The 24,697-nt window shown below is 46.8% G+C and overlaps 1 protein-coding gene across 1 annotated transcript in view; it reads left to right on the top strand.

Annotated features, from left to right (window-relative positions):
* Positions 1 to 24,697, top strand: part of LOC119391857 (fatty acid synthase-like) — an 88,351-nt gene that overhangs the window by 3,404 nt on the left and 60,250 nt on the right. Inside the window, exons 2-5 of the mRNA XM_049415424.1 lie at positions 2,575 to 2,697; positions 14,968 to 15,119; positions 20,948 to 21,331; positions 23,818 to 24,007. Coding sequence (XP_049271381.1) covers positions 2,575 to 2,697; positions 14,968 to 15,119; positions 20,948 to 21,331; positions 23,818 to 24,007 — 849 coding nt within the window. The remainder of the gene's footprint in view (positions 1 to 2,574; positions 2,698 to 14,967; positions 15,120 to 20,947; positions 21,332 to 23,817; positions 24,008 to 24,697) is intronic.

Below are 24,697 nucleotides of genomic sequence, written 5' to 3'. Positions count from 1 at the left end.
TTCTTTTCCATCCCATATATACCTACGTCTCTATATCGTTTCTTTTTCGATCTGCTTGCTGCAATATGTCTTTAAGGTGCTGCCGCGTTAATAAGCTGTTCGCGTTTTCTTACTTTGAACTGTCTGCGTCATTTGTGCTACTGTTTACATACTTATACTCCGCTTGAATTTACTGTCATGTAAAGGCGATCTTGAGAACAAATGTATGATTATCCGGGCGTGCCTAGAGTATACAGTAACAAATTCTGCCTACTGCTAAGAAAATTAGCGAAATTGAGTTTTAATTTTAATAGCCATCTTTAAGCTGTTAGCAAACGGATTCGAGAAACCAAATGCTCCGTTTTTCTCATGGGCGTCCCGACGAGCCGTTTTACGCTATTTTCCATAGGCACTGAATGTTCTGTGGTCTTACCTTCAATGCCTAATTTTGATACTTATTAGGGGTTACTCACAGCGGTGGTCTAGTGGTTATGGCGCTTGACTTCTGTCCCGAAGCTCGCGGCGGCCGCCTTTCAGTGGAGGGAAAATGCTCGATGCCCGTGCGCTTATATTAATGTCTTAGAACTCCAGGTGGTCAAAATTTCCGGAGCCCTTCATTACAGCGTCTCATAATCATATCGTCGTCTTGCGACGCAAAACGCAACAATTATTCCTAATCATATTATTGCCCGGTGTGCACCCCTCTGGCAACGCCACTAGCTAGAACCGTAATACGTTCACGGGCAAGGTAGAACTCCACAGCGGTATTTGCACCATCGTGCATAGGCTTATTGACGTTCTTGTAAGTAGATGGCAACCCGCTGGCTGTTAGGAAAGCACAGCAGTGACTTCCAGCAATTACAAAAGCGACAAGTGAAAACCGCTATCAGCGAAGTGTATAAAGAGCATGGAGGAAGGAATACTAAGGAGAGGGCCTATCGTATTTCAATGCATTGCGAAAAGTGTGGCGGAAGTGACGTCAGATTTATGGGACAAACAAACCGGTATGGGGCAAACAAAACAGAAGACGCCCCGCGGCGTGCTCTCCGTGGTGGTTAGCTTCTGCGCAGATTTGTAGTCCTGGCGTAAACTTAGCGCGTATTGTGCGGTTCGCATGCACTAAAATGTTGCAAACAGACGTTTACCAGGCTGTTCATGCGTGGCAGGCCCGAGCGCTGCGTGCTGAAATTCTTCGTGGAGCGTTTTTATGCAACAGTACAGAATACCGGTACGTGCCGTGATCAAACGTTCAGCCCCTGCATCATCGTATTCAACTCACCTAGCAGTGACTTACACGTTCTGCTGGGCGTTAGGCCTTCCCTTTCTCGTAGCCCGATTTCCCGATCTGTTGCCGGATTAGCGGTTCTTTGTTCGGTATATGGAGTGAGCGTAGTAGCTATCGGCGCAACGCCAACCTATAGTTGACGTCACTTTGCGTCGAAAAGAGGACACCGCTGTATTGTATACGCGATCGTGTACGTAAAGTTTGTAATTCCAGTACGCACACAACAACAAGCACGCGGCGAGCGCAACCGCAAACTACATACTTCAAGTAGTCCGATAACAACATAAGTTTATTGCCCTGTCGTTGAACGACACAGCCTCTAAAAACGTACGATGCCTTCGGCGCATGTTATCTACGGCGCGTCAGACGCCAAAAACAAAAGTTCACGTGTGTTCTGAGTTGACACAATGAGTAAGAAGCAACAGAGCGCACATCCGAGAGCTTCGCATGCAAATGCCATGCATTAGTGATCAGCAGTGAAGCGAACGTGTACATACACATGAAAAGTGACACTCGGTACTTTCCGCGTGCATACGCAACAGCTGGGCATTGCGTAGCTTTCCTAAAGAACACAAAGAAAGAGCAGCATGCGTGAATCGACTGCGCCGCGGCGCCGCTTGCACGGCGAAAAAAAAAAAGGGGGGGGGGGCTCGAATCGCGCATGCGCTTGCAAACGACACGGCGGAAATCCCGAAATGTTTCGAGGCTCCTTCGCTAGGAGGCGATGCGGGTGTTTGCGATGTGGAGGCTTCACGAATGTGACGTCAGGGCCTCTCCTTATTTTTCCTTCCTCCATGATAAAGAGCTATCATGTTAAGCAGCTAAAGAAGCGCCATAAGTTGTTTCGCAATGAAACTGACATAGCTAGAGCTAGAAGTATAAGCCGTTTGAGATACCAACAGACATGACGTTCAAGTGAAACCAAATTGCTGGCAGTTATTAAATTTTCGAGGGAAAATTGTTGCGTATAGGCCTGTGGTGCTACATTATATGGATATATAATAACAAATTTGCGAATTTATCAAAGTACCTTAAGATACAATTGGAATGTATCGTATCGGATACAATCAGCGTTGTAGTATTGTATCGTATTGCAATACAATTTCAAAGTATCTTCGACCAGTCTTAATTACTTATGATGTCGTAATATCAAATAACAGTTGCCCACTCCTCTTCGATTGAGAGATGCACTGCGTGCCAGCGAGGGAAGTGTTCAGTGTGTATAAAAGGCGCTGGCTGGTAAAACTGCACAGAAGACATTAACCTGAGCAGCTGTTGTAGCGCTAATAAGAAAACTCATCTTTGTGCAGCCAATGGCTACGTCCGAGGCGAAACCGTTGGTGTCTTTTTCGTCCAACAAGCCCGTCATGCTCGTCGAATCTACTGCAAGGTGACACATGTCAAGATCAGTGCTGATGGCTACAAAAGTGAAGGTAAGAACACAATGAAGCACAATGACCGCTAACACAGTCAGCCAGGGTGTCTGTCTGTAGACGCTGTGTGACAATGGACAGTTTATATCAAGGCTCGATTATTTGTTAGACGCAATCTAATGAAGCCGACAGACAATGGAGCGAGGGTTTATTGTAATAGGACTGATAGGCGGGCGAGTTGGAACTTATCAATCTTTGCGCAGCGCACAAAATTGACAAGGCACACAAGAGAAGAAGACGGGAAAAGCGCTGATCTTCAACTGAAAGATTTTATTCGAAAAAAAAAAGAAAATATATACAGAAACACACGTGCCACGCAAGATTACACCGATCAATGAAACGGATTTCTTGTTCCGATAATGAGACTGATGGCTGACTAATACCATCACTATCGCACTTTGCCATGTGGTACGATTCTAAAATCTCACGTGTGCGTTGATTATGATGGTTGATTATGAGTATTAGTCAGCCATCAGTCTCATTATCGGAATAAGAAATCCGTTTCATTGATCGGGTGTAATTCTGCGTGGCACGTGTGTTTCTGTATATATATTTGTTTTTTTTTCGAATAAAAGAGGGTTTATTGGTCAGCTGCCAGATTCTCGAAAGACGATGTGCTGCATAACACCTGTTGGCAAAGAAGAGCGTTACAGCTACGGGGGCCCTGACTACATCAGGAAACCACACGGCCAGAAATACACACTGAAATGGACGGGAGAATGACGCCGTCGTAGCTCAACGTGTAAAGCATCAGAATCGCTATACCAATGATTCAGGTTCGGTCACTACCGATCGCATGCCTTTTGTGGTCCAGGTAAGTTCATTTTCATTTATGTCATAATTACACTACACTTAAAAACTACAAAATATTTTTCCTACGCCTTTCTACGATTCGCTGTAGCTTGGCTTCGCTAGACTGCGGTGTTTGGTTACTTTCTTTATATTATTATTTTTATGCACGTGCCCAATTTATTGTCACGTTATTAACCTGAGTAAATTGTAGAGCATCCATAATTTTCTCGTATGTTGAATAGCAGGACTGAGTAAAGCGTCTGTACTGCTGCGTTACAATATGGACATGTTAACAGAGGCGGGGAATAGCCACGTTTGGAGCCATCGAACAACCGACGGTGTGGTCGCCGCCAGATGAATCATGTCAGCTGTCTAAAGCCGTTGACGCCTTTATTGTGTAGTCACTGTAATAATCCAATACGGCTAGTTTTTCGTAGGGTCATTCTCTGTTTAATGGTGGTGGAAACGAAAGCGGCGAGCTTGGGCTATGAAGTGGGAAAGATGAAAATCAAAACGTTAGAGTGGCGACCGTACTGGACTTGGAGCTAGGCTGACAGATCCCGCCGCCAGGTCAAGATATGCACGACCTGATTTGCGGCACTAATCGTCGCCCACTTTCAGAATGAGGCGGCCGTCCGAGAAGCACAACAGATTATCCGCTATACCTCGATACAACACATACACATTTGCGGGGATTTCGACAGGCTTGATCGGTTGAAGGCTGCAACCGTTGCCAGTTCTAGGATGCCGCCACGTGCTGTGTGCGATAATCAGTGCGGTTGGCTGACCTGTTCTATGTATCATGCTATATGCATGGCTGAGAGCGTTTAGATTTTTCTATTTGGAACTTTCTCGTTCATGACCGTTCGATGGGTGTAGTAACCGATGATACGAGGGTCTCCGCAGTTTAATCAACTAGCAGTAGCCTACCCAGAGCTTTTTTTCGAGGGGAGTTCAACCATACTTTCTATACGTTCGTGCCTGCGTTTGTATGTGTGTGTATACAGGGTGTCCCAGCTATCACGCAGCACGATTTTAAAAAAAAGAGGAACGGCGTTACGCGAAGCAAACCTACCGCATATTGTTCCTAGTACACTGGAGTAGCCGCTGCTATTTTTTTCGTTAATGTGGTTTAATTAATTAGTAATTATATTTGTAACTCGACAAGAACTCCCCTAATTGTCAAAATGTCAATGAGACGTATGTAGGCATGTTCAAATGGCGTCTAACTGCGCTACTTTCAACAACGTGCTAATTGCGCGCTCATATTTTCCGCTTGATCAAGAAAGCTCGCGAAAGATGAAAAGTGAGGCGTGTCTAGACTGTTGCGCGCGTCGGGAACCAGCGCCCTCAAACAGGCTCCCTATGAGGTAGACAGTAGGCCTATCAAAAAAAAAATGCAGAAAGAAAAAAAAAACGCATCGCCCTATCTGCCACCCCGGCCGAAGAAACGCGCCGCTTGGTTTTATAGAGTCAGGCTGTAGTCAGAACACCTGCCGCGTTATCAATGAGAACAGTCGGCTGTGAGATATGGATGATTGCGGCGTACAATCGAACGGAATGAATCCCAGAAATTGCACGCATATCGTTGGCGCCCGACCTGTACCCTTGCCAAAATGCGGAACGCTGTCTCTCGCAACGGGCAACAGACAAAGCGGTTGTTTGCAGTAAGCCTATTTGAGGGCGCTGGTTTTCTTTGCGGGTAAGAGCGTAGTCGCGTGTTATTTTCATATTTCTCGGGCTTTCTTTATCAGCCGGAAAAATGAGCACGTAATTATTACGTTGTTGAAAATTGCGCAGTTAGATGTCCTTTGAACATGCCTACATACGCCTCATTGACATTTTGACAATTAGGCGAGTACTTGTCGAGTTACAAATATAATTATGACTAAATAAATAAACCTCCTTAACGAGAAAAATAGCAGTGGCTACTCCAGTGTACTGGGAGCGATATGCACTACGTTTGCTCCGTGAACGCCGTCCCTCTCTTTTTAAATCGTGCTGCGTGATAGCTGGGACACCCTGTATATCACATGCATTATTTTTAAAAAAATTGGGGTGGGGTGTTTCAGCCTCCCAACACCCCTCACCGAACCCCCCTGGCCAACACCCCTGTCAACTAGTACAAAAGGAACTACCACACACTAAGTTTCTATAAGAGCGTTTGTAACTATTCCTTCATTTTGATGGACTGTGCGGAGTAGCTCTATGGTAAACGAACTGCATGCTTCTCACGTGGCAGTTTGGCCTTCAGGAACTGGTACATGATTTCTTCTGCATTGAAGTCATTGCGACGTAAACGCATTGTCGAACAAGAACATCTACCGCTCCGAGGCCGTCAGCTGATTTCGTTCACGTTGGCTTTCCTTTCGTGTAAATTTTGTAAGTTTTCTGACAGGTGTGTTATTTGCGTATTCTTATGATAAGCATATTACTCCTGAGCTACATCCGGTTAATCAATGTTTCTTTTGGGACACGAGACTGGTGTCTGCAATTTTTACATCCTCAGTCCCTTATATTAGGATGGCTTTCTTTGAATGGTGATGTGTGCAGCTTTCTGAGTTTGTTCAGCAGATTCTTTTTTTCTTGGAAGCGGTTGTGGAACTGGGGAACCTCGAGAGATAACTTACAGGAATGTATCTGAGGATACATGCTGAAGTTTAAGGTGACAGAATTAAATGCCCAATCAAACACGAGAAATCACCATCGGTGTCACTTCTCGTCATCATGCGGTGACGTCATTAGGACGTCACAGGTTGCCAACATTTCTAACCTCATCATGACGTCCCTATGACGTTACATAACACGTCACAGGATAGCGTCATCACACGGCATAGTCGCTTGGTCAACGCGGGCCGATCTCGGAGGCAGTGCTGCAATACCAAGTTAGGTGCAGAAAGCTTCGATACATCCAAACTGGAGGCAGTGGAAAACCACGTTAGGCGCAGAAAGTTTTCGTGGGGGTGGGAAAGATCAATACGATCGACAGAGAAGTACATCACAAGTACCAGTGGCGTTGCAAGCATGACCGAAAGATCGGCAGATCCCACGCATTGTGAGAATCGATTTCCTGCCAAGCAGTGATTGAGTAGAAGCCTATGCCGCATTTCTTACAGAGAAGGCTGGTACGAGATTATAACAATCGATTTTGATGGCGTAGTTCACCGCCGCTATCGCGTGAAATAGGAAAAAACGAGAATAGAAAAATATATCGAAGATACAATGGGACTTCGACGCAGACCCTCTGCGTGGTAGTCGAGCTTCTACCACAAATCCACGCCGGGTTTGTAACTCCTTCGCAAAAATACTCTAACAGGCGTCACGCCTGGCAAGGAATCGCGTTAACATGTGTAATATTGCGTGGAAAGAGTAAGATCACAACCAGTCGTCACACGATGCCAATTGCGTAACGAGGGGGTCGTTTCATGCTTCCAGCCCATTACAAAGGGATCAGCCATAATTTTTGGCTGTGCACTTTGCCATCAGCCACAGCAACAACAAAGCGTACATAATGTCTTGCAGATGTGTAGCGGGTACCTCGCTTCTCCGCAGAATGCGAATAGTGGCGGAGGGGGTGCTTTCCTGCGGTACTGTACGAAGAACTATTTAAAGATTCGGAGAAGTGCCACCCCTTAGGTGACACCGCGGGCCGCTCCCACGCACTTCGCAAAAATTAGAATGATTTAAGGTGTAGTGGGTACCTTGCATGTGTACTTGTATTAGTTGCCCCAAGAGAACTTGGAACAGCTTCTAGGAAGGCTGCTGTACCAGCTTTCCTTGTTACTGTGCTGCGTTTTCTGCGCAGGCCTGGCTTTTCTTGCTTTGTGCAAAGTTGCGAGGTGGATCGACCTCCTTCCAAAGTTGAGTAGTGCTGTGCATATCGTGGGATTACCAGGCACGTCGACTACACTGGCGTGCAAAGGGTAGCTCATGGTCCGTCGTTATATTGTGACTAGCATGACAACACAAACGTCGCTTTCGTCACTACGAAGTGCACGTTACCGTGCAATGATCTTCTATATTAAGCAGCTGCTGTCAGCGCGTTCGATCAACGCTTGAGTTGTCTTGCGGAGCCACAACAGTACATATATGCAGTGCTTATCACATTGTTATAAAGCAAGTAGTCAACACTAACCACAATTCGTGTTGCCCCGACATGACGCTTCTAGGGTATTCTTGCAAAGCAGCTTGAAGCACTGGCGTGACTCTGTCGTAGAATACTTGACTGTCATGCATAGTGCCTGGGTTCAATCCGGCTCGATCCGGGAATTTTATTCTTTCCTTCCATCTAGATTTCTCGCTCATCGACAGCGCTGCCGACGCCGTTACAGGATTGTGTGACACGAGCTTGCTAACGCTATCGCGTTAGGATTTCCAAAGTCCATTATGGCTGGTGTAGACTGTGAATCTCCTGTGGCGCATACCCACTAACCACAGGCCGTGACATGTCGGTATGTGCCACACGTTGCCGATGGAAAGGGTTTCACGACGTATGCGGCAGGCAATTCCCGTTATTCATGTCATGACCTGTGAGCTACGCAGGATGCCTCTAACGTTTTTAGATTTGCGATTAAGCATCTCTAGCGATCATCTATGCTGCAAATATGAGCCCGGGGGAAGCAGGCCACTTCTACCGTAACTATAGCCCACTCAAATCTTTGCGTCATCACTGCTCATGGAAGTTTAGCGGCCACTCTTTAAAATGCAATTTTCTGGGGCAGGCTTCCCGCCTGACATGTGCTGGCTTTCTGAGCTTGTGCTGGTATGGGTAGTGGAAAAAAATGGTTGGTTGATCCCTCCGTCATAGGAATCGGTATAACACGAAAGTGAAACGTGTCGTCATAGAAATAGTTTATTGTTTATAGTACATTGGTATATGAGAACTTGTACAATGTCTACTGTTGTTTGGCAGATATAGCACCGCTTGATGCGTCGCACTCACGTTGACGCCTGAGACACATTTCGTGCCGACGACAAATGCCCATGATCGTGATTTAACCTTGCGGTAGCTGAAGTTAACTACATACGCGACTCCGCATATGGTGAATCCCGCGCGAAGATGGCATCAACAAGCACATAATAAACACTAATTCTCGATATGCACCTTCAAAGCGTCGTGAAATGCGAAGAGAAACGCTACGCACGTTGTCTTCCCTGGCCGTAACTTTTCACACGGCGAGCAGGTAACGCGGTGCGACAGCCAGGCGAGCGTCGGAGAGCTATTTGTCGATATAGATGGATACTATGAGCGAGGCTTGCGCTAAAACCGCCGCCTCACGGTGTGTTAAAGCGTTGACGAAATTAAACTTGTATTGGAAACGCGCCGAACGGGACGGTCGTTGCAACGGCGCGTCTTTTTTTTTTCGAGCCTGGTGGCACAGACGTCTCCGCCCCGTTATAAAGGGGACGCTCATAGCATCCATCCGTCCAAGATCACTGCGAGAGGCAAGTGTGAAAGATAAAAGGCGCGTTCATGTCGCCTCCGCATTGTGTTGGCGGTAGCTCAGTGGGCTAAACGCCCGCCAGCCATCGTCGCGGGCCGAGAGGTCGGGTTCGATTCCCGTCAACGGAACTTTTTCTGGTAGATTGTTTTCTTTGCCATCTGACGACATTCATTTTGCGGACGTACTTCCGTGACAGAAATACGTCATGAAAGTCTTGGTGGACTCCGGCATAAAACGCTTTAGTGTTAAAATGCTTAGAACCATTAAACAGGGAGGTGAAGCACCAGCAAGCTGTACAGCCAGTGATAATGAGCGAATCGCGGTGCTCCCCTACCTGCATAAGATTTCGCACAGCTTGAAAATGATGGGGGACGAAGTAGATGTTAAAGTTGTGTTCTCCGATCCGGAAAAACTCTCAGCGCTCTGTAAGCGCATGAGGGCTCAGGCAATACCAAGGAGCGTATTCAGTACAAAACATCAGAGGCAGTTTGTAGCATGCGCAGTGGGTGTTATGTACTTGATCACATTGATTTGCGGTAAGAAGTACGTTGGGCAAACGGGCGGATGCTTGAATGAGCCCTTAAAAGAGAGTTATTATCACGATAACGCAGCTTTTAAAAGCCATCTGGGCATTCCCTGCAAAGACTGCTGTTGTAAACCGGACTTTCAAAAGTGCACCGTTGTAGCAAAACGTCGTGAGCCGTTCACACGTGAAATCATGTAAGCGAATAAATAGCAACAGCTTGGTGACCTACGTGTTAGCATGCCTCTTTTGATCTCACGAAAAAGGAAATTGCTTATCTGGCTGTGATGCAATAGGTTGTGCGATTGAGCTGATGTGCTGTTGTTGTCTTCTGTATATAGCTGTAGCGTCATCGCTAATAAAATTTACTTGAAGTCAGCGCCTGTGTGTGTGTCCCTCTCCGTCCTCGCTCATTGTGCTCTGTGCAAAGATGTCGATGCGAAAGAATGAACTAGCCCAAGCAACCGTTCTTTCATGGCCTGTGAATCGTTTTCGTTATGTACTCTTGTCCTTGGCCAATTATGGTATATAGCCAAGTCAAGGAGACGACCACGAGAGCACCCAGGCGGAGGCGGCTACATAGACAGACAGACGAGGGACGGAGGGAGGGACGGATGGATGGATGGATGGATGGATGGATAGATGGATAGGTAGTAGATAGATAAACAACGGTCATAGTGCCCCTGGTTCACTAGAAATTTTCGCATTAAAAAGAAACCGGCGCCCGCGAACTCGAACAAATGCGGCCCTCGAAGGTGCACCGTGGCATGCGTTTTGTTATCGCAGTTTTCCAATAATTGATCCTCTCTCGGCCATCAGCCATTTCTGCTACGGTAACCTAATTTTTATCGAGGTTATCGAGGGGACTCATCTTTTAACGTTGCCACATTTCATTGTTACCGGCACTTGAACGCATCAGAAAGCGCGAAATCTGTTTTAAACAGATAAATGTCGGTCCCTGCGAAGCACTTTAAAGGGGTCATGAAGCACCCCTTGGGCTGATTGAAAAAAACACATCCTGCGGAAAGCTGAACGGCTATGAACTGCTCTGCCAAATATTACAGTCGTGCGCGCCGCGTAATGGCCACAAGCGGAGCGCGAAGTTGCCGTTTCCCCAGGCACCCTCTTTTTAAACAGAGGCCGGTTCTCACTCTCGTCGGTGGGCGGGGCGTCTGTCCGCTGTACGTCGCAAGAGAATAGCATGCTTATTGGCCGATAGCCGACGTAAATCGAGAGCGGCGTTCGGATCAGATGCGCTTCTTGCCGCGGGGTGCCGCCACTTGCCGGCGCCGCACCCTCAGTACACGGTAGCCGCACTCGCGCAAGCGAATGACAGCGGGAGAGCGATCGCGTTTCATGACGCGCGCTGGCGTAACTTCTTTCCCCATCATCCCTCCCTGTCTAGCTTCCAGTGCGCTCGCCGGCACGAGAAAAGAGAGAAAGCGCTGGGAGCGTGCGCCAAACCCCGTAACTCCGCTGATTCTTGACGGATTCGAGAAATTTTTGCGGCAATCGATTCGGGAGGCAGTACACTCCAATACTGAGGCCATTAGATCATTACTTGGAAAAGTGGTTCATGACCCCTTAAGTAAAAAGCGCCGTAAGGAACTGCTCACTTAGCTGATATTTCGAGTCTTAAGCGGGATGATGGGGCAGTCGGCAGTCGGATCGGAAGAAACCAGGAAGCGTGTACTCTAATTGTTTTCTTAAAGCAGCAAGAATACGCTTCACTCTGCTGGCGTCTTGAAACAGCCATCGAAGTATATGGCAGCCGACGAGGGCGAATGCCGCGCGCCTTCATCCGTGATTTTCGGCCAGCCGTTGCGGGATGGGTCATGTGACATTGGATGAAAGGCCCGTTGGTTGCATGATATACACTTTAAAATGCTTCGGCATGCGATAAAGAATTGGAGGCCCTCATTTACCAGTCTACCACAGAGCACATTCGGCAAGCGTTCCAAATACTGAATGGTAGTTTACTACTATCACTCTAGAGGACAGTATATAACAGCTGCATGTTACCGGTTCTCACTTACGGAGCAGAAACCTGGAGGCTTACAAAGAAGGTTCAGTTTAAATTAAGAACAACGCTGGAGCGATGGAAAGGAAAATGATTGGTGTAACTTAAAGACAAGGCGGGAGCAGAGTGGGTCAGGGAAAACGGGTGCTCAGGACATCAGAGTGTAAATCAAGAAGAAATGGGCAGGACACGTAACGCGTAGGGAAGATAACCGCTGGTCATTACGGGTAACTGACAGGTTTCCAAGAGAAGGCAAACGCGCGAGGGGCGGAGACAGAAAGTGAGTGCAGATGATATTAAGAGGTTTGCGGGTATAACGTGGCAGCAGAAAGAACAGGACCGGTTGATTGGCGGAACATGGGAGAGGCCTTTGCCTGCAGAGGGCGTAGTCAAGTGATGATGATGATGAGATGATGACGATGATGATGATTACCACAGATGGTGGGAACGTCGTATTCATAGCTGCGCATCATACATAAGTCCAGTGTTTATAGGGGGTTACAGCGGTTAGTGGAGAGCCTCAAATGCTTAAGCCTGCGCTGGGCGTCCAGAAACGTGCGTCACCCCATTCTTTGCCTTGTTTTCTCGAAAAATAGCTTCAAGTAGGACCAAATTTATTGCAAAAAACATTTTTTATTCAATGCGTACCTAACTTATGTAGACTACATATCGGTATTGTGAGGGTGTGAGTGGTCTACTCCGCCGTACACAGGCCACGCGGACGTAGTTTATGTTCAAAATACTGAACCTAGGAGCATGTAAAGAGTGAGATATAATACTGCCCCTCTTGCTTTGCACATGTGGCAGTGCTAAACAGGGTCTTCAGTTCACCGGGTATGCACCGAGCAGCAAGCCACACTCTACAACTGATGTTATCCTTATTTTCACTATATTCAGGTATAACCACACCATCGGCAATGTTGCAGGAAAAACTTCTTCGCGAAGTATACTCTGAAGCCGGAATTGACCCAAGCCGCGTGCTATACCTCGAAGCTCATGGCACAGGCACTAAAGTGGGCGACCCTACCGAGCTAGCGGCCGTGAGCAGTGGTGTTCTGCAAGGAAAACGAAGTAAGCCCCTGAGTGTAGGATCCGTGAAGAGCAATTTGGGTCACAGCGAAGCAGCAGCCGGTAAGAAAACAGTATTTTGTTTATTAGGTGCGTGGCACTTCAGCGGCCCGGCTGGTCGTCCTCAGATCTCATGTGACGTGATCACGCACACAATCAAGTGCTCACTACAGGCCTTAAACAAGGCTAGCAATCCTAAAAAAATTAATGAAATCGAGCAAGGTCTAAAATAATAGAACTAACAGAAATAACCAAGAAGTAATCGCAATAAGTAGCTTAAAATCGCTAAAACTCATTGAAAACATGCGGCTGACACCAACGCCGCGCGAGAGATGCCACCGCCTCGCCAAGCGCGTGATTGCTCCTCCTGCTGGCGCTTCTCCGGCGCTACAGCTGAAGGAGAAACAGCCTGACGGAACTCGCGGCAGACGATACGTAACTCAACTGCCGTAACAAGTAGGAAGTCGGTAAAGCGCAGCAAAAAAGTAATGCGCATGTCGCGCACCGAGTTTACGAATCTCCCTAACAAGATTCTACTCGTGCCGGAGAAACCGTACATCCTTACTTCAAACGTTAACGTCATCGGCGGTTTGTTAAAGGGCAACTCCGAGATTTTTCGATATTAACCGATTTCAATTACACTTTCCACTATGTTCTCGTCGGTACCCTGATGATATATTTCAAATTATACAACTGTAAGTCATTTAGTTCTTTTTTAAAACGAATTGTAAAATTTATAGCCAATTCCGGAATCACGCCTGTTAACGTGGGCCACCCTGTGTATGTGACGTAACGTGCCTACTCTTTTGCGACCCCCCTCGCCCAGCAGACGGTTGCAGCGCGCTTACTTCTACGAGGCGGCGACGACGCGAGCAAAGTTCGGCTTTGTTAGCTGCATTGGGTCTTAGTCATCATGACATCGGGTCTTACAGTAAGCACGCACAATATTGAGCAATGAGGAGATTGACGCGGGGCACGTGAGCTACTTCACGCGCTGGTGGGTAGCAATCAAAAGGCGATGCCCCCCGCTCATATAGTAGCTGCAATCATCGCTGTACTCGTCACTGGTAACTTGAGCGGGCTGGCACAGCTTGATTCCGCGTCGGATTACATCGCCAGCTTGCTTTTCGCGTGATAAAAGAAGCGCATGTGCTATTTTTACACCCTGGCCAGTCGTGGCAGCGCGTAGCGCAATTCGTGACGTCATCGCTACCCAGCACGGATCAGCTGAGCTCCCTGTTTTGGTTTCGACTAATCGTATATGCTTACTAAAATTATTGACTAGTCTCTCAGCAAAATGAACACCCTTGCTGTTACATGGCTGTTAATACTATTTTATTACGGCATTATTCCAATATGGTCGAAATTGCACCGAAGTTCCCCTTTAAACGGAGCAGTGGGAACTGTACGAATGGGTATCGCTGGTGCCCGTGCGACGCCGTCCTCAGGTTTCACAGTAGGGGAGCTGCATTTAGTGCAACATTTAAAGCTACACCATTGCTACAGAAGTTTCGTTTTCCGCTCGACGATTGCTCTCCTTTGCGGTTACCCTTGGATACGCGCGGAACATGCGTTTTATTGCTACCCTAAGTGAGTAGAATATTAAAGTGGCTAGGCTGGGGGCCGTGAAACACTTCTTGAATATAATATGGAAATGCTGCTGACCTGTTGCGGAGCCTCCTGTGAAGGTGGGAGCCCGATGCTGTTGCACCGCAAGCAACAAAACATTTACAATTCCGCGTCAAAAACAGCTAGAAATCTCTTACCTTCCTATTCGCTATGTTTTCATCAGCTAGGCAGCAAGCTCACGTAATAGGCACCTAGTGCTTTTGCAAGCGTAGTTTTCTCATTTGCCCGGAGATGACTCACCGACACGATCAGGCCAGGATTGCCGGGCTGACCATACATTGAGCTAGGTCAAGCTTGGAATTGCCTTGATCAAAAGTTGTATGCTTCCGTAAGGTTAACTCCAGCAGTATATTACGTGTCCAGGAAAAAAAACGAAGACGCCAATTCGGCCTCATAAGTTATGCGACTGGGCGGTTGGCGAAACCATCCGTGGACAAATTGTGGAAGCGCTCGGGCGGGATGGCGTAGCGCGCTTATGTATGCCCAGAAATGACGCCTCCGGGTGCTTCGTTAATCGCGAGAACAGTGTAAATTTTATTGCGCTTAAATTCAGTAACACCACTGAGCCGTATGCATGCCTGTGACGTCAAGATCGCTGAGGACACCGCAGTGCACTGTTCCGTCTCGCTCGTCGGTCATCACTGACCATTTAAGTGTCTTCTATATTCCTGTTTGGCGGCAGCCCGCGTAATGCTTGCACGTGGTTTATAAATAATACAAATAATACGGCGCAATACTTGTATTTTTTAATATTGTTTCGCTCATACGCACGTCCTCATACTCTTGTCTTGCAGGTTTTTCTTCGCTGGCCAAAGTAATTTTGGCTATGGAAACTGGAATCATTGCTGGAAACCTGCATTTTAACCAGCCCAACCCCGACATTCCATCCTTGCACGATGGTACCATTGAAATTGTGGGCAAGGCCACACCCTTCCCTGGTGGCCCAGTTGGTGTCAACTCTTTTGGTTTCGGAGGCACCAATGCACACGCCAATTCTGGAACAAGTACCGGGACCTCACGTGAATGACATTGTGCGGGATAGGCAGAGCTGCCGAGACTTGTTCTTCTGGTTGGAAGAAACAAAGACTCACTTCAAGTAAGTATAGCACGGGGAATGTGCAGCAATATCTTATTTAAGCAGTTTCGAAAGCGCAATTCTGTCCCATTGGCGTTGCTCCCATTACTCGCCTGTAATTCCTGTTTTGCAGCTCACAATACACGTGAACCATAAAATCTTTGCATGATTAAAAAAATAACGCGAAATCGGAAAGTGATAACGTCAATTGTACTGATGTGCAGCGGTACGGAATTCGATTTTATAGAAAGAAAAACAAACTTGGAGGACGCATAAGCTTCACCTTCAAGAGCAGAACGCCATAGCTTAATCGGTCCCTGTGCGCATCGCTTTCCCAATTGCTAGACTGGCTTCGGTTATTGGTGCATGCCTCAACCGTGCCGTAAGGCAACGAACGACTGTGCGCGTTACATTGGCCGCTTCAATCACCCCGATACCGACCCTTCAGGAGCACGCCCAGCTTAACCCAATCATGCTGAGCTAATTTCGCAAAGGGAAAAAGAGCGTAAATAAAAAGCAACTTGTTCCGGTTATTGCTGCGTTGCATGCTCACTTTCAACGCGGGTCTCGCATTGACAACCAGTCCCATACAATGCCTCCTGGGAATTCACCACCATCACATTTAATAAGACAACAAAGTTGCGGCGCAACGATACATCAGGTATTACAGACGAACGCTGTATCATCGAAGCGCCATGCTGCGAACCCTCAGAATATTGCTGCTGACAAACAAGCACACTTCCCTCCTAATACAGACTTTCCATCTATTCTCCTTCCACCTCAACCCCAAAATACTCTCCATGCCCTTAAATATGTTCTCCGGCAGGATACACGTGCTCTTATCCCACCGTGTGCCTGCTCTCTCCCCCTTCACCTTACTAAAGCGGAGGAAGCCGTGCTTAGGAGGCTTCGTGCAGGGGTGAATCAGTGGGTGCTACATGCCCGTACTGTTCTGTTCAGGTGATGCAAGCAGATGCCTACTACCTTACATGGATATGCCAAGGGTTACAGTCTGAACGCTCCCGTCATCTCGTGCAAGCTGGCCTTCGCTACAGTGACACAAACAGTTATGACCGATGGATACATGACAACAGATTCCACAAGACACTTGTTCACTTCATAACACAACACCGGCCTAACGGCGCACATTTGATACAAATATACACAACAAATATTATGTCTTAAAGGAGTACTGACACGACTTTGAGGCACCGCAAAATGGAAAATTTTGGTTTCCTCGGTATGCAGCGTCAACCGCTGTCCACACACCGGAGTCGGAGAACACGTGTACAATATTTTAACTTGACTTTGAAGTTTTCGTCGCTGCCGCATCTGCAAGCCAGCCCCACTGCAATGGACATTATCCCGACGAGTCAAGACAGTTCCTCCCGAGTTAGCGAGTTCTGCGTCCTGCATGCAGCCTAAATCGTAGAACTCCCTGTCACGGTCACTGGACGACAGTTCACTTATCGTTGTTATGTGCACCACGAGAAGATGACGGATTTGCCGCTAGTACGTCGCGAGTTTCTGTATCTCCATGACGTCACACTGCCTTGAAACGTCACTGAGACGCTGTCCCCTCGCTATCGAAACCGAAAGTATATTTTTAGGGTAGCGGTGATTAGAATATATACGATGCATTCCCAGGCACCACAATACTCGCTTTAGGTTTCTCGACACCAGTATTTTATTTAGAGCAACAATCCGAAAATTTTAAAATTCGTGTCAGTACACCTTTAAGGGCAAGTCTATGTCACAAATAATAAAAACATAAGTGTACTAGAATTCCTACTGCAAGTAAAGTTGTCAAGTGCCCGCTACGCCCTAAATATTTATTTTGTGAATCAGCGAAGGGTCCACAACGTGTCCGTAAGGCAACACGCGATCCTGCGGAGCTGCTCACTTTGTTGACGCTTTTGCTGCTGGTGATGATTTAATATATCTCAGCGCGCTCTGTAATGCGTGGGCCTTTAAATACCCATTTGTTCCGCAATTCACATGTTTTGACGCCTGGCGTGATTCTACGCTTCTGCCACGCAATATTACATCCGTTAAGGAGACTTCTTCTACTACATAACATTCATGTAGCGTTTTTTTAACACGAATGTGTTTAATACCGGGGTCCGCTAAGAATTTCATGACGCATTTCCGTGACGGAAATGCGTGAGAAATTGAACGTCGTTAGATGGCAAAGAAAATAACACATTCGTGATGGTATGAGGGCTACTCCGAGTCTTTCACCCACATGAGTTTCTGACATATGGGGATTCGGAAAGCTTTAGAGGCGCGCTACAACACTTTCCCAAGTAATCGTCTAATGGCTTCAGTAAAAGAATGTATTGCCTCATGAATCGACAGCCCGAAAAGTTCTTAGAATTCGTTAAGTACGAGCGGGGTTACAGGGATTTGCCGCACACTTTATTAAGCGGCTCTTTTCGTACAAGCGAGCGCGCTGAAGGCTACGCAGGAGGGGGATGACAAAGGAAAATAAATTGGGGACCTTTAAGCTTCGCCTTTAAGAGTTGAACGCGATAGCGAAATACGGCCCCTAGTGCGCACTTCAACCACTAAGTGCATACCTATTAATGTGTGTTACATGCACACAGACACACGCACGCGCGCGCGCTATGTATCGATAGCAATGCTACAGGTTTTCGATCTAAAGAACTTCCCTGTGCTAGAACGGCGGAACCATATAAGCTCTGCTGTAGTCGCATGGCCTCCGAGATTAGCCAGCGGCGCACCGTTGAACGGCCCGTCGTCGGCCAATCTCGCAGGCCACGGTAGTCGAGACATGTTTCTCACTATGCCTTACAGATGACAGCACATTATGTACTGATTATCTAATGTTTGCTGTTTGATTGATATGTTTCCCGCTAGATGGACATTGTTGTTAATTTTTGGAGCTGTTTGAAAGTTCGTGTGTGTTTTTAGCGCCGATGGGTGCACTATCCCGGTTTTTTTCGAAGCATGGCGTCGCGCAAAAAACGTAGTGTGATGGCCTCGCCATTGCGCCTATGAATCGCCGAATGGGCTCAATTTTGTCGTAACACCAGCCGAAAAAAATGCTTTAAGGAGACTCCTTCCACTACATAGCATTTATGTAGCGTTTGTTTCCTTAGCAGTTGCAAGTAACGTCGTGGATTTGTGGTAGGACACCTGCTTGCCACGCAAACGGCCCGGCTTTGATCCTCAATGGGACCCAAGATTTTTACATTTTATTTGGATCTTTCTCGATTTTTCAGTCACGGATCATTTTTCGCTCACAAGCGACGCCATCACCGACGCCGACAGCGGAATTTCTGCAAAACGAGCTCTCTAACGCTATCGCGTTAAAAAAGTAACAACGTCCGTTCAAAGTATTCGAACCCGTGACCTCTCGGTCCGCTACGATGACTGGCGGGCGGTTAGCCCACTGAGCTACCGCCAAACACAAGACGGAGGCTACATAAACGCGCCCTTTACCTTTCACACTTTCCTTTCACAGCGCTATTGGATGGGTGTATGCTATGAGCGTTTCCTTTATAACTGGGCGTTGACATGTGTGCCATCAGGCTCGAAGAAAAAAAACGCGCCGTTGCTACAACCGTCCCATTCTGCGCGTTTCCAATAGAAGTGTATTTTCGCCAACGCTTTAACACACCGCGAGGTGGTTGGTGGCTTCAGCCCATGCCCCACTCATAGCATCCATATATATCGAAAAATAGCTCTCCGACGCTCGTCTGCCTGTACAATGCCTCCTTGACTAGATGCCCGCCGCGTGGTCCGGTAACCCGGTTCCGTACCCTCTCCCTCTTTTTTTCGCCGCGGTCAGGCCACGAGCGCCCCCTATAGCGCACGCCTGCAACGGATGCAACGGGTTTTTCTTCCTGCGGCACTTAAAACGCCTGTCCTGTGTTAAAAGGGTACAGGAACACCTTACTTACTTACTTACTTTTACTTACCTACTAACAAAGGTCACGTGCTGCTGCCTCCGAGATTGCCATCACGCCTGTTACAGTCTAGAAGGTGTAAGCGTATTTCCGCTGCCGCCGGAAGTCGGTCAGGCTATGAGCGCTGCCTCACGGATTTTGTGGTGAACTAAGGGAACCGCCGCCGCAATGGGAAAGAGAGCGACGCGGCGGGCATCTAGTCACGGAGGCATTGGCCTGTCACACCGCTTTCCCCGCTCGACCTGTGAGAAGTAACGGCCAGGCTAGAGGGAAGACATGACGCGCGTGGCGTTTACCTTCGCGTTTCACGACGCCTTGAAGGAGTGCATATAGAGCATCAGTGTTTATTATGCGCTTGTTAATGCCGTATTCCCGCGGGATTCACCATACGCGGTGTCCACGTATATGTTAAGAACTTCAGCTACCCCGAAGGTTAAATCCTGCTCATGGACGTTAGTGGTCGGTACGGAGATGCGTCGCTAGACGTCAACATGAGTGCGACCACATTAGGGAGCCTACATGAACGGGCAGTCACGTAGGCTCCCTAGTCCACATAAAGCGGTGCTATATCTGCCATACAACAGTAGACATTGTACGAGCTCTCATATACCAATGCACTATAAACAATCAACTACTTCTGTGACGACACGTTTCACTTTCATATTATACCGTTTCCTATGACAGAGGGATCAGCCATGTTTTTCGAAGCAGTTTCTAGAAATAAGCAGCTTCAAGAATGAGCGCGCCACTGCGGTAGAACACCCGCTTGCCGCGCAGGCGGCATAGGTTCGATTCTCACTCGAACCTGAACAATTTTATCATTTATATAATTTGCATCTTTCTCGATTTCTTGGCAACGGACAAGGTGACTTTTCGCTCACAACGAACGACGCCGACACCGACGACGACAACGGAATTTCTGCCAAAGAGGCGCTTTAATTCTATCGCGTTGAAACAAAAAAAACCAATAAGGATAAACTGAGATAGCCAACCATACGAGCGTCCGATTTACTTCCCTACACTGAAGCTTAAACAAAAACGGGGGCAGCTTGCACTAGTGCTGCAAGACTGCACTAACAGCGGCCCAGTCTTTCTTTGTTTTGTTTCTGGCATAATATTTCATATACGCCATGAGAAATTGTGTGAGCGCTTTCGCAGCTGTGCCAAATGGCTCGTCATAAACAGCGCATCGAAAACAATAGCATACAACAGCATTTTCGAGCAATAGCTGTTATTCCTGTAGTTTTCTTTTCTTTCCTTTACGCCACACTTTTATAATAATACACCATTTAAATACACCATTGTAATGGTTAGCCAAAGCACGGCAATGCCCTTTCTGAATTCGACCTGTAGAAATGACGTTATTAGAGAGTTTTCGAATAGGGGCCCCAAAGCCCTTTGCGTGTGCTCGCTTTGGGTCCAGCAGGAGTTAAGAGTTTTCGAATAAAGTCTGCGGCGCTTTGAACACTCCCCTTATTCTACGTCACTCTAGTCTGGGCCAAGAGCCGTCGCTTCACTGGGTGCCGTCATGTTTATTTGACGCGATGTATTTCAGGCAGGCTTTGGGGGCTCCCGCTAAATTCAAGAAACAGCATCCCCAACAAAAAAACCCAAACGCTGTTTCGGTCTCGCGCATGCGCAGTGGCCTCGACGCTATTTGCTTCGGAGTCCCAAAACGATTGGGCCCCTATTCGAAAACTCCCTATTATAATAAGCATGATAAGTCTTTTACTGTCTATGAACACGTGACATTTGTTTATGTTACAGCAAACAATCCATTGTATCGAGAAGGAGGCACCCTACCCAGATTCCGGATACGCTCTTCTCAACATGGTCGGACAGCGAAGTGCAGCGCAGTTTCCCTATCGAGGCTACATGCTGGTTCCCGTCGACGGCTGCGGCAAAGAAGTTATTAAAGACATGACGGAAACTCGGTCGAGGAAGCGGCCAGTGTGGTTTATTTTTACTGGAGTGGGATGTCAGTGGAAAGGCATGGCCCAGCAGATGATGCAGTTTCACGTGTTCGCGCGCTCAATCCAGCGGTCACACGAAATTCTCAAGGAAGTCGGCATGGACCTTATAGATGCGCTTATTTCCACGAATGATGATGGAGGCGTAGGTCCGCTATACGGATGCATTGCCGCAGTTCAGGTAAGTTAATTTCGGAGGCTCATTCTGCTAATATGAGCGTTATGATAACAATTGCCCAAATTCCTGCAGCGCTTACATCAAACAAATTATACATTTCCAGGACTAATCAACAATATTTTTAAAAAATGCGGTGTACCACGCTACCTAGAAATACACCCGGGAGATCCCACGCATTATGGGAGTCGATGTAATGGAAACAGTCAGCGAGAGATGCATAAACCGTATCGTTTGGCTTTGAGATATATCGAGGGATTTATGTCAAGACGTGTCGTACACTACAGCATGTTTGTCATGCATGCATGCTTGCGCGTTCTGTAATGTACCATGCTAACGAAACGTATATTCTGGATTTTACCATGCATAACCTGTCAGTTATATTTGTCACGCTCATGGCATGTTAATTTTACTATATATCAAGTTAATGAAAAGAAGTGGAGAGCACTACCATCGTGTCATATAAATCATTACGTGCATATCTTCCATGATAATATTTTCATGTTGCGACATGTCATTTAGGTTCGTCATACGCTCATGTAATGCCATACCAGTTTCCGTATAAATTTAATGAAACGAGCGCCGGAGAACCAAGTCCGTATCATGTCTATCATTACGGGCTTAATAATTAGGCATTACATTATTTTCATTTTGCAACCCGTGCTTCATTTTTTTTCATATACTCATTTCATGCCACAATAATTTTCGAATAGATCCAATTAACAAAAACGTCCACGAATACGCAGAGTCGTACGCGGCTACAGACAGACAGACAGACAGACAGAGATAGATAGATAGATAGATAGATAGATAGATAGATAGATAGATAGATAGATAGATAGATAGATAGATAGATAGATAGATAGATAGATAGATAGATAGATAGATAGATAGATAGATAGATAGATAGATAGATAGATACTAAAAGAGGATTGGATTCGCTAAGAAATGCTTCGTTTTAAAATTGCTGCTAGAAACTCTCTGTATGAACAGATGATGTAACGACGAACGGCTTCTTTAGTTAAAGGCTTGAAACTTGAACCGGAAGAAAGGGCTGCCCTGTTCTTTTCTCGTTTCCAGCTTTCCATGCACGATCGCTGAAGGGTCTCACGAATGACGCTTGCAACACCGCAATGGCGACGGGGCAGCGTTGCTGCGCAGCAACAGCGCCGTAACAGTGCCACGAAAAATATAGTTTGTAGCGCGCAGTAGACTTGCGTGCTCCCAGACGATCTGGTCATGGTGTAGTCGCCCGTCAGCTTCGTGTTTGCAGCGAGTGCCACTGCGTGGTGCCTAATCGCAACGCAGGGCAGGCTGCTTCAATGGAAAAGCAAACGACGTCCGAAGCGTCTAGATAGAGAAGCTGCTGTTCGGCATTAAATTAGCAATCATATAAAAAAGAACATACGTACATCTCTGTTCAGGGCTCAGTGAAGGGGAGATGGAAATTGTGCCACCAAATTAAGGTTCCTAAAACTGAAACGCTGCATCTATTCTATGGTGCGAATCATCCTCCTGTTGAAAAGTACGGCAATCGTGTCTTTATCTTACAATCGTCCTAATACCTATAGACAGCGGCGCCAAATAAACACTGCTTACGCTATGAAACGGTTATGTGACAACCTTTTCACCTTGAAGAAGAAGAAGAACAAAACTTTATTTGACGAAATTAACTTGCTACCGGCAGGGACTGGCAGGGCGGCAAGTTATCTTTTCGTCTACTTCATTTTATTCACATTTATATAGTAATTACTGCGAATAACATTCCCTATACTTTCCTTGGCTTTCTTGTTTGTTAGTTCTCATTAATATTGTGTCTAGCAAAGAAAAACGAGCCCTTAAAATTCCCCTTCTTTCATTCATGGGTAACCTATGTTTTACCCTCTCCCTTTCTCCTTTCCCACCTGCTTGCTATACTTACTATGCATGGCTATGCTATGCTTACTTTTGTCTCTCTTCTTCCTTTCTGCCTCGGTCTATTTCTTTTTATCTCTCTTTTTATATTTCCCTCTATCTTTTTCTCGTTCCCTCGCCCATAGCAACGCAATCATGAGGTTCCCATAAATGCTTGTTCTGCTAGCGTGCCTGGATAGCAGAGTGGTAACGACGCTCACCTTCGGACCGTGTGTGCCCAGGCTCAAATCCCGCCTCACCAAGAAATCGTATTTCATTATATTTCTTCTCCTCCTTTCCTTCCTCCGACACGTTGCCAGGCGACGCATGGTGACCTCATCAATCGGCGAGGTGTTTCTGCGAACACGTAACGGCCCGACCTCCGCCGTAAACAGCGTGGCTATTAATACTACGTTCACAGCTTGGAGATTCGCTGCATGGAGGCATCACCTGTCTACCACGCAAAAAGACAATGTCTTATTAATCAGTCATATTTTGTTATGCGCAACGATTGACACTATGGGAATTTGTTGAATGTAACATCGTTGCTGGACAAAACTAGCAGTCATTTACGGACTGCATTCTGGTTTCGCTAATAGGTCGCACTGGTGGATGTACTCCGTGCTATGGGAATCAGGCCTGACGGAATGGTTGGTCACTCTTTGGGAGAGGTCGGCTGTGCCTATGCCGACGAATGTCTCACAGCCCAACAGACTGTATTGTGCGCCTACTGGCGAGGACGCTGCGTGGACACGGGCAACCTGCCTCCAGGAGCCATGGCCGCCGTCGGTAAGCGCGTCAACACTGATCTACATGTGCAGGACTAACATGATGTTTTGCAATACATGAAAGCCTCCTTTTCGACTATGGACGCCGCCATTTCCGCTGTTTTTCCATGCCTGTGGCAACGCACTTACTTTCTTTTGTTTTCCATTTTATGCATGGTCTCGTTCAATCATGATATATCGTAGATACAATCGTATTTATTGATCCTGTGCACCATAGACACAATCGTATTTATTGATCCTGTGCAACCACTACTGGAACACAATAAGATATCTCCTATTAACCCTATCACGCAAACAGAAATTCTCGTTGATCATGTCAAGAGATCTTGGTAATGTAATGCTGCGGGCTGTCTTGCTGCTGTTGCGCCTGCTACGTTTATTCGACTGAAGTCGCCCTTGAACAATAAGCTCCTAAATACGCACCACTAATAAAATAGCACTCTCTTTTAGAACGCTATAAAGACTCATAAATGAAGAATACCTTGAAGTCGTAATGTTTGGCATTATCCTCCTGCAAATGTTAACTGTATAACATGTTAAGGCCAACTTCAGTTTGGTCTGGGGACTACTGTTCCCACCAACTAATTATGACGCTGGCTATCTTTAGCTGGGCGACATCTTAGCTTTCTCGCTAGCAATGCAGAAGAACGCGCAACAGGGCGTGGTTGTCAAGGTATATAAGATGAGTGAC

This window comes from Rhipicephalus sanguineus, chromosome 4 (assembly GCF_013339695.2).
Source record: "Rhipicephalus sanguineus isolate Rsan-2018 chromosome 4, BIME_Rsan_1.4, whole genome shotgun sequence".
Lineage (NCBI taxonomy): Eukaryota > Metazoa > Arthropoda > Arachnida > Ixodida > Ixodidae > Rhipicephalus > Rhipicephalus sanguineus.
Note: the sequence above shows the minus strand (reverse complement) of the source record. Positions and strands in the feature narration are given on the sequence as shown.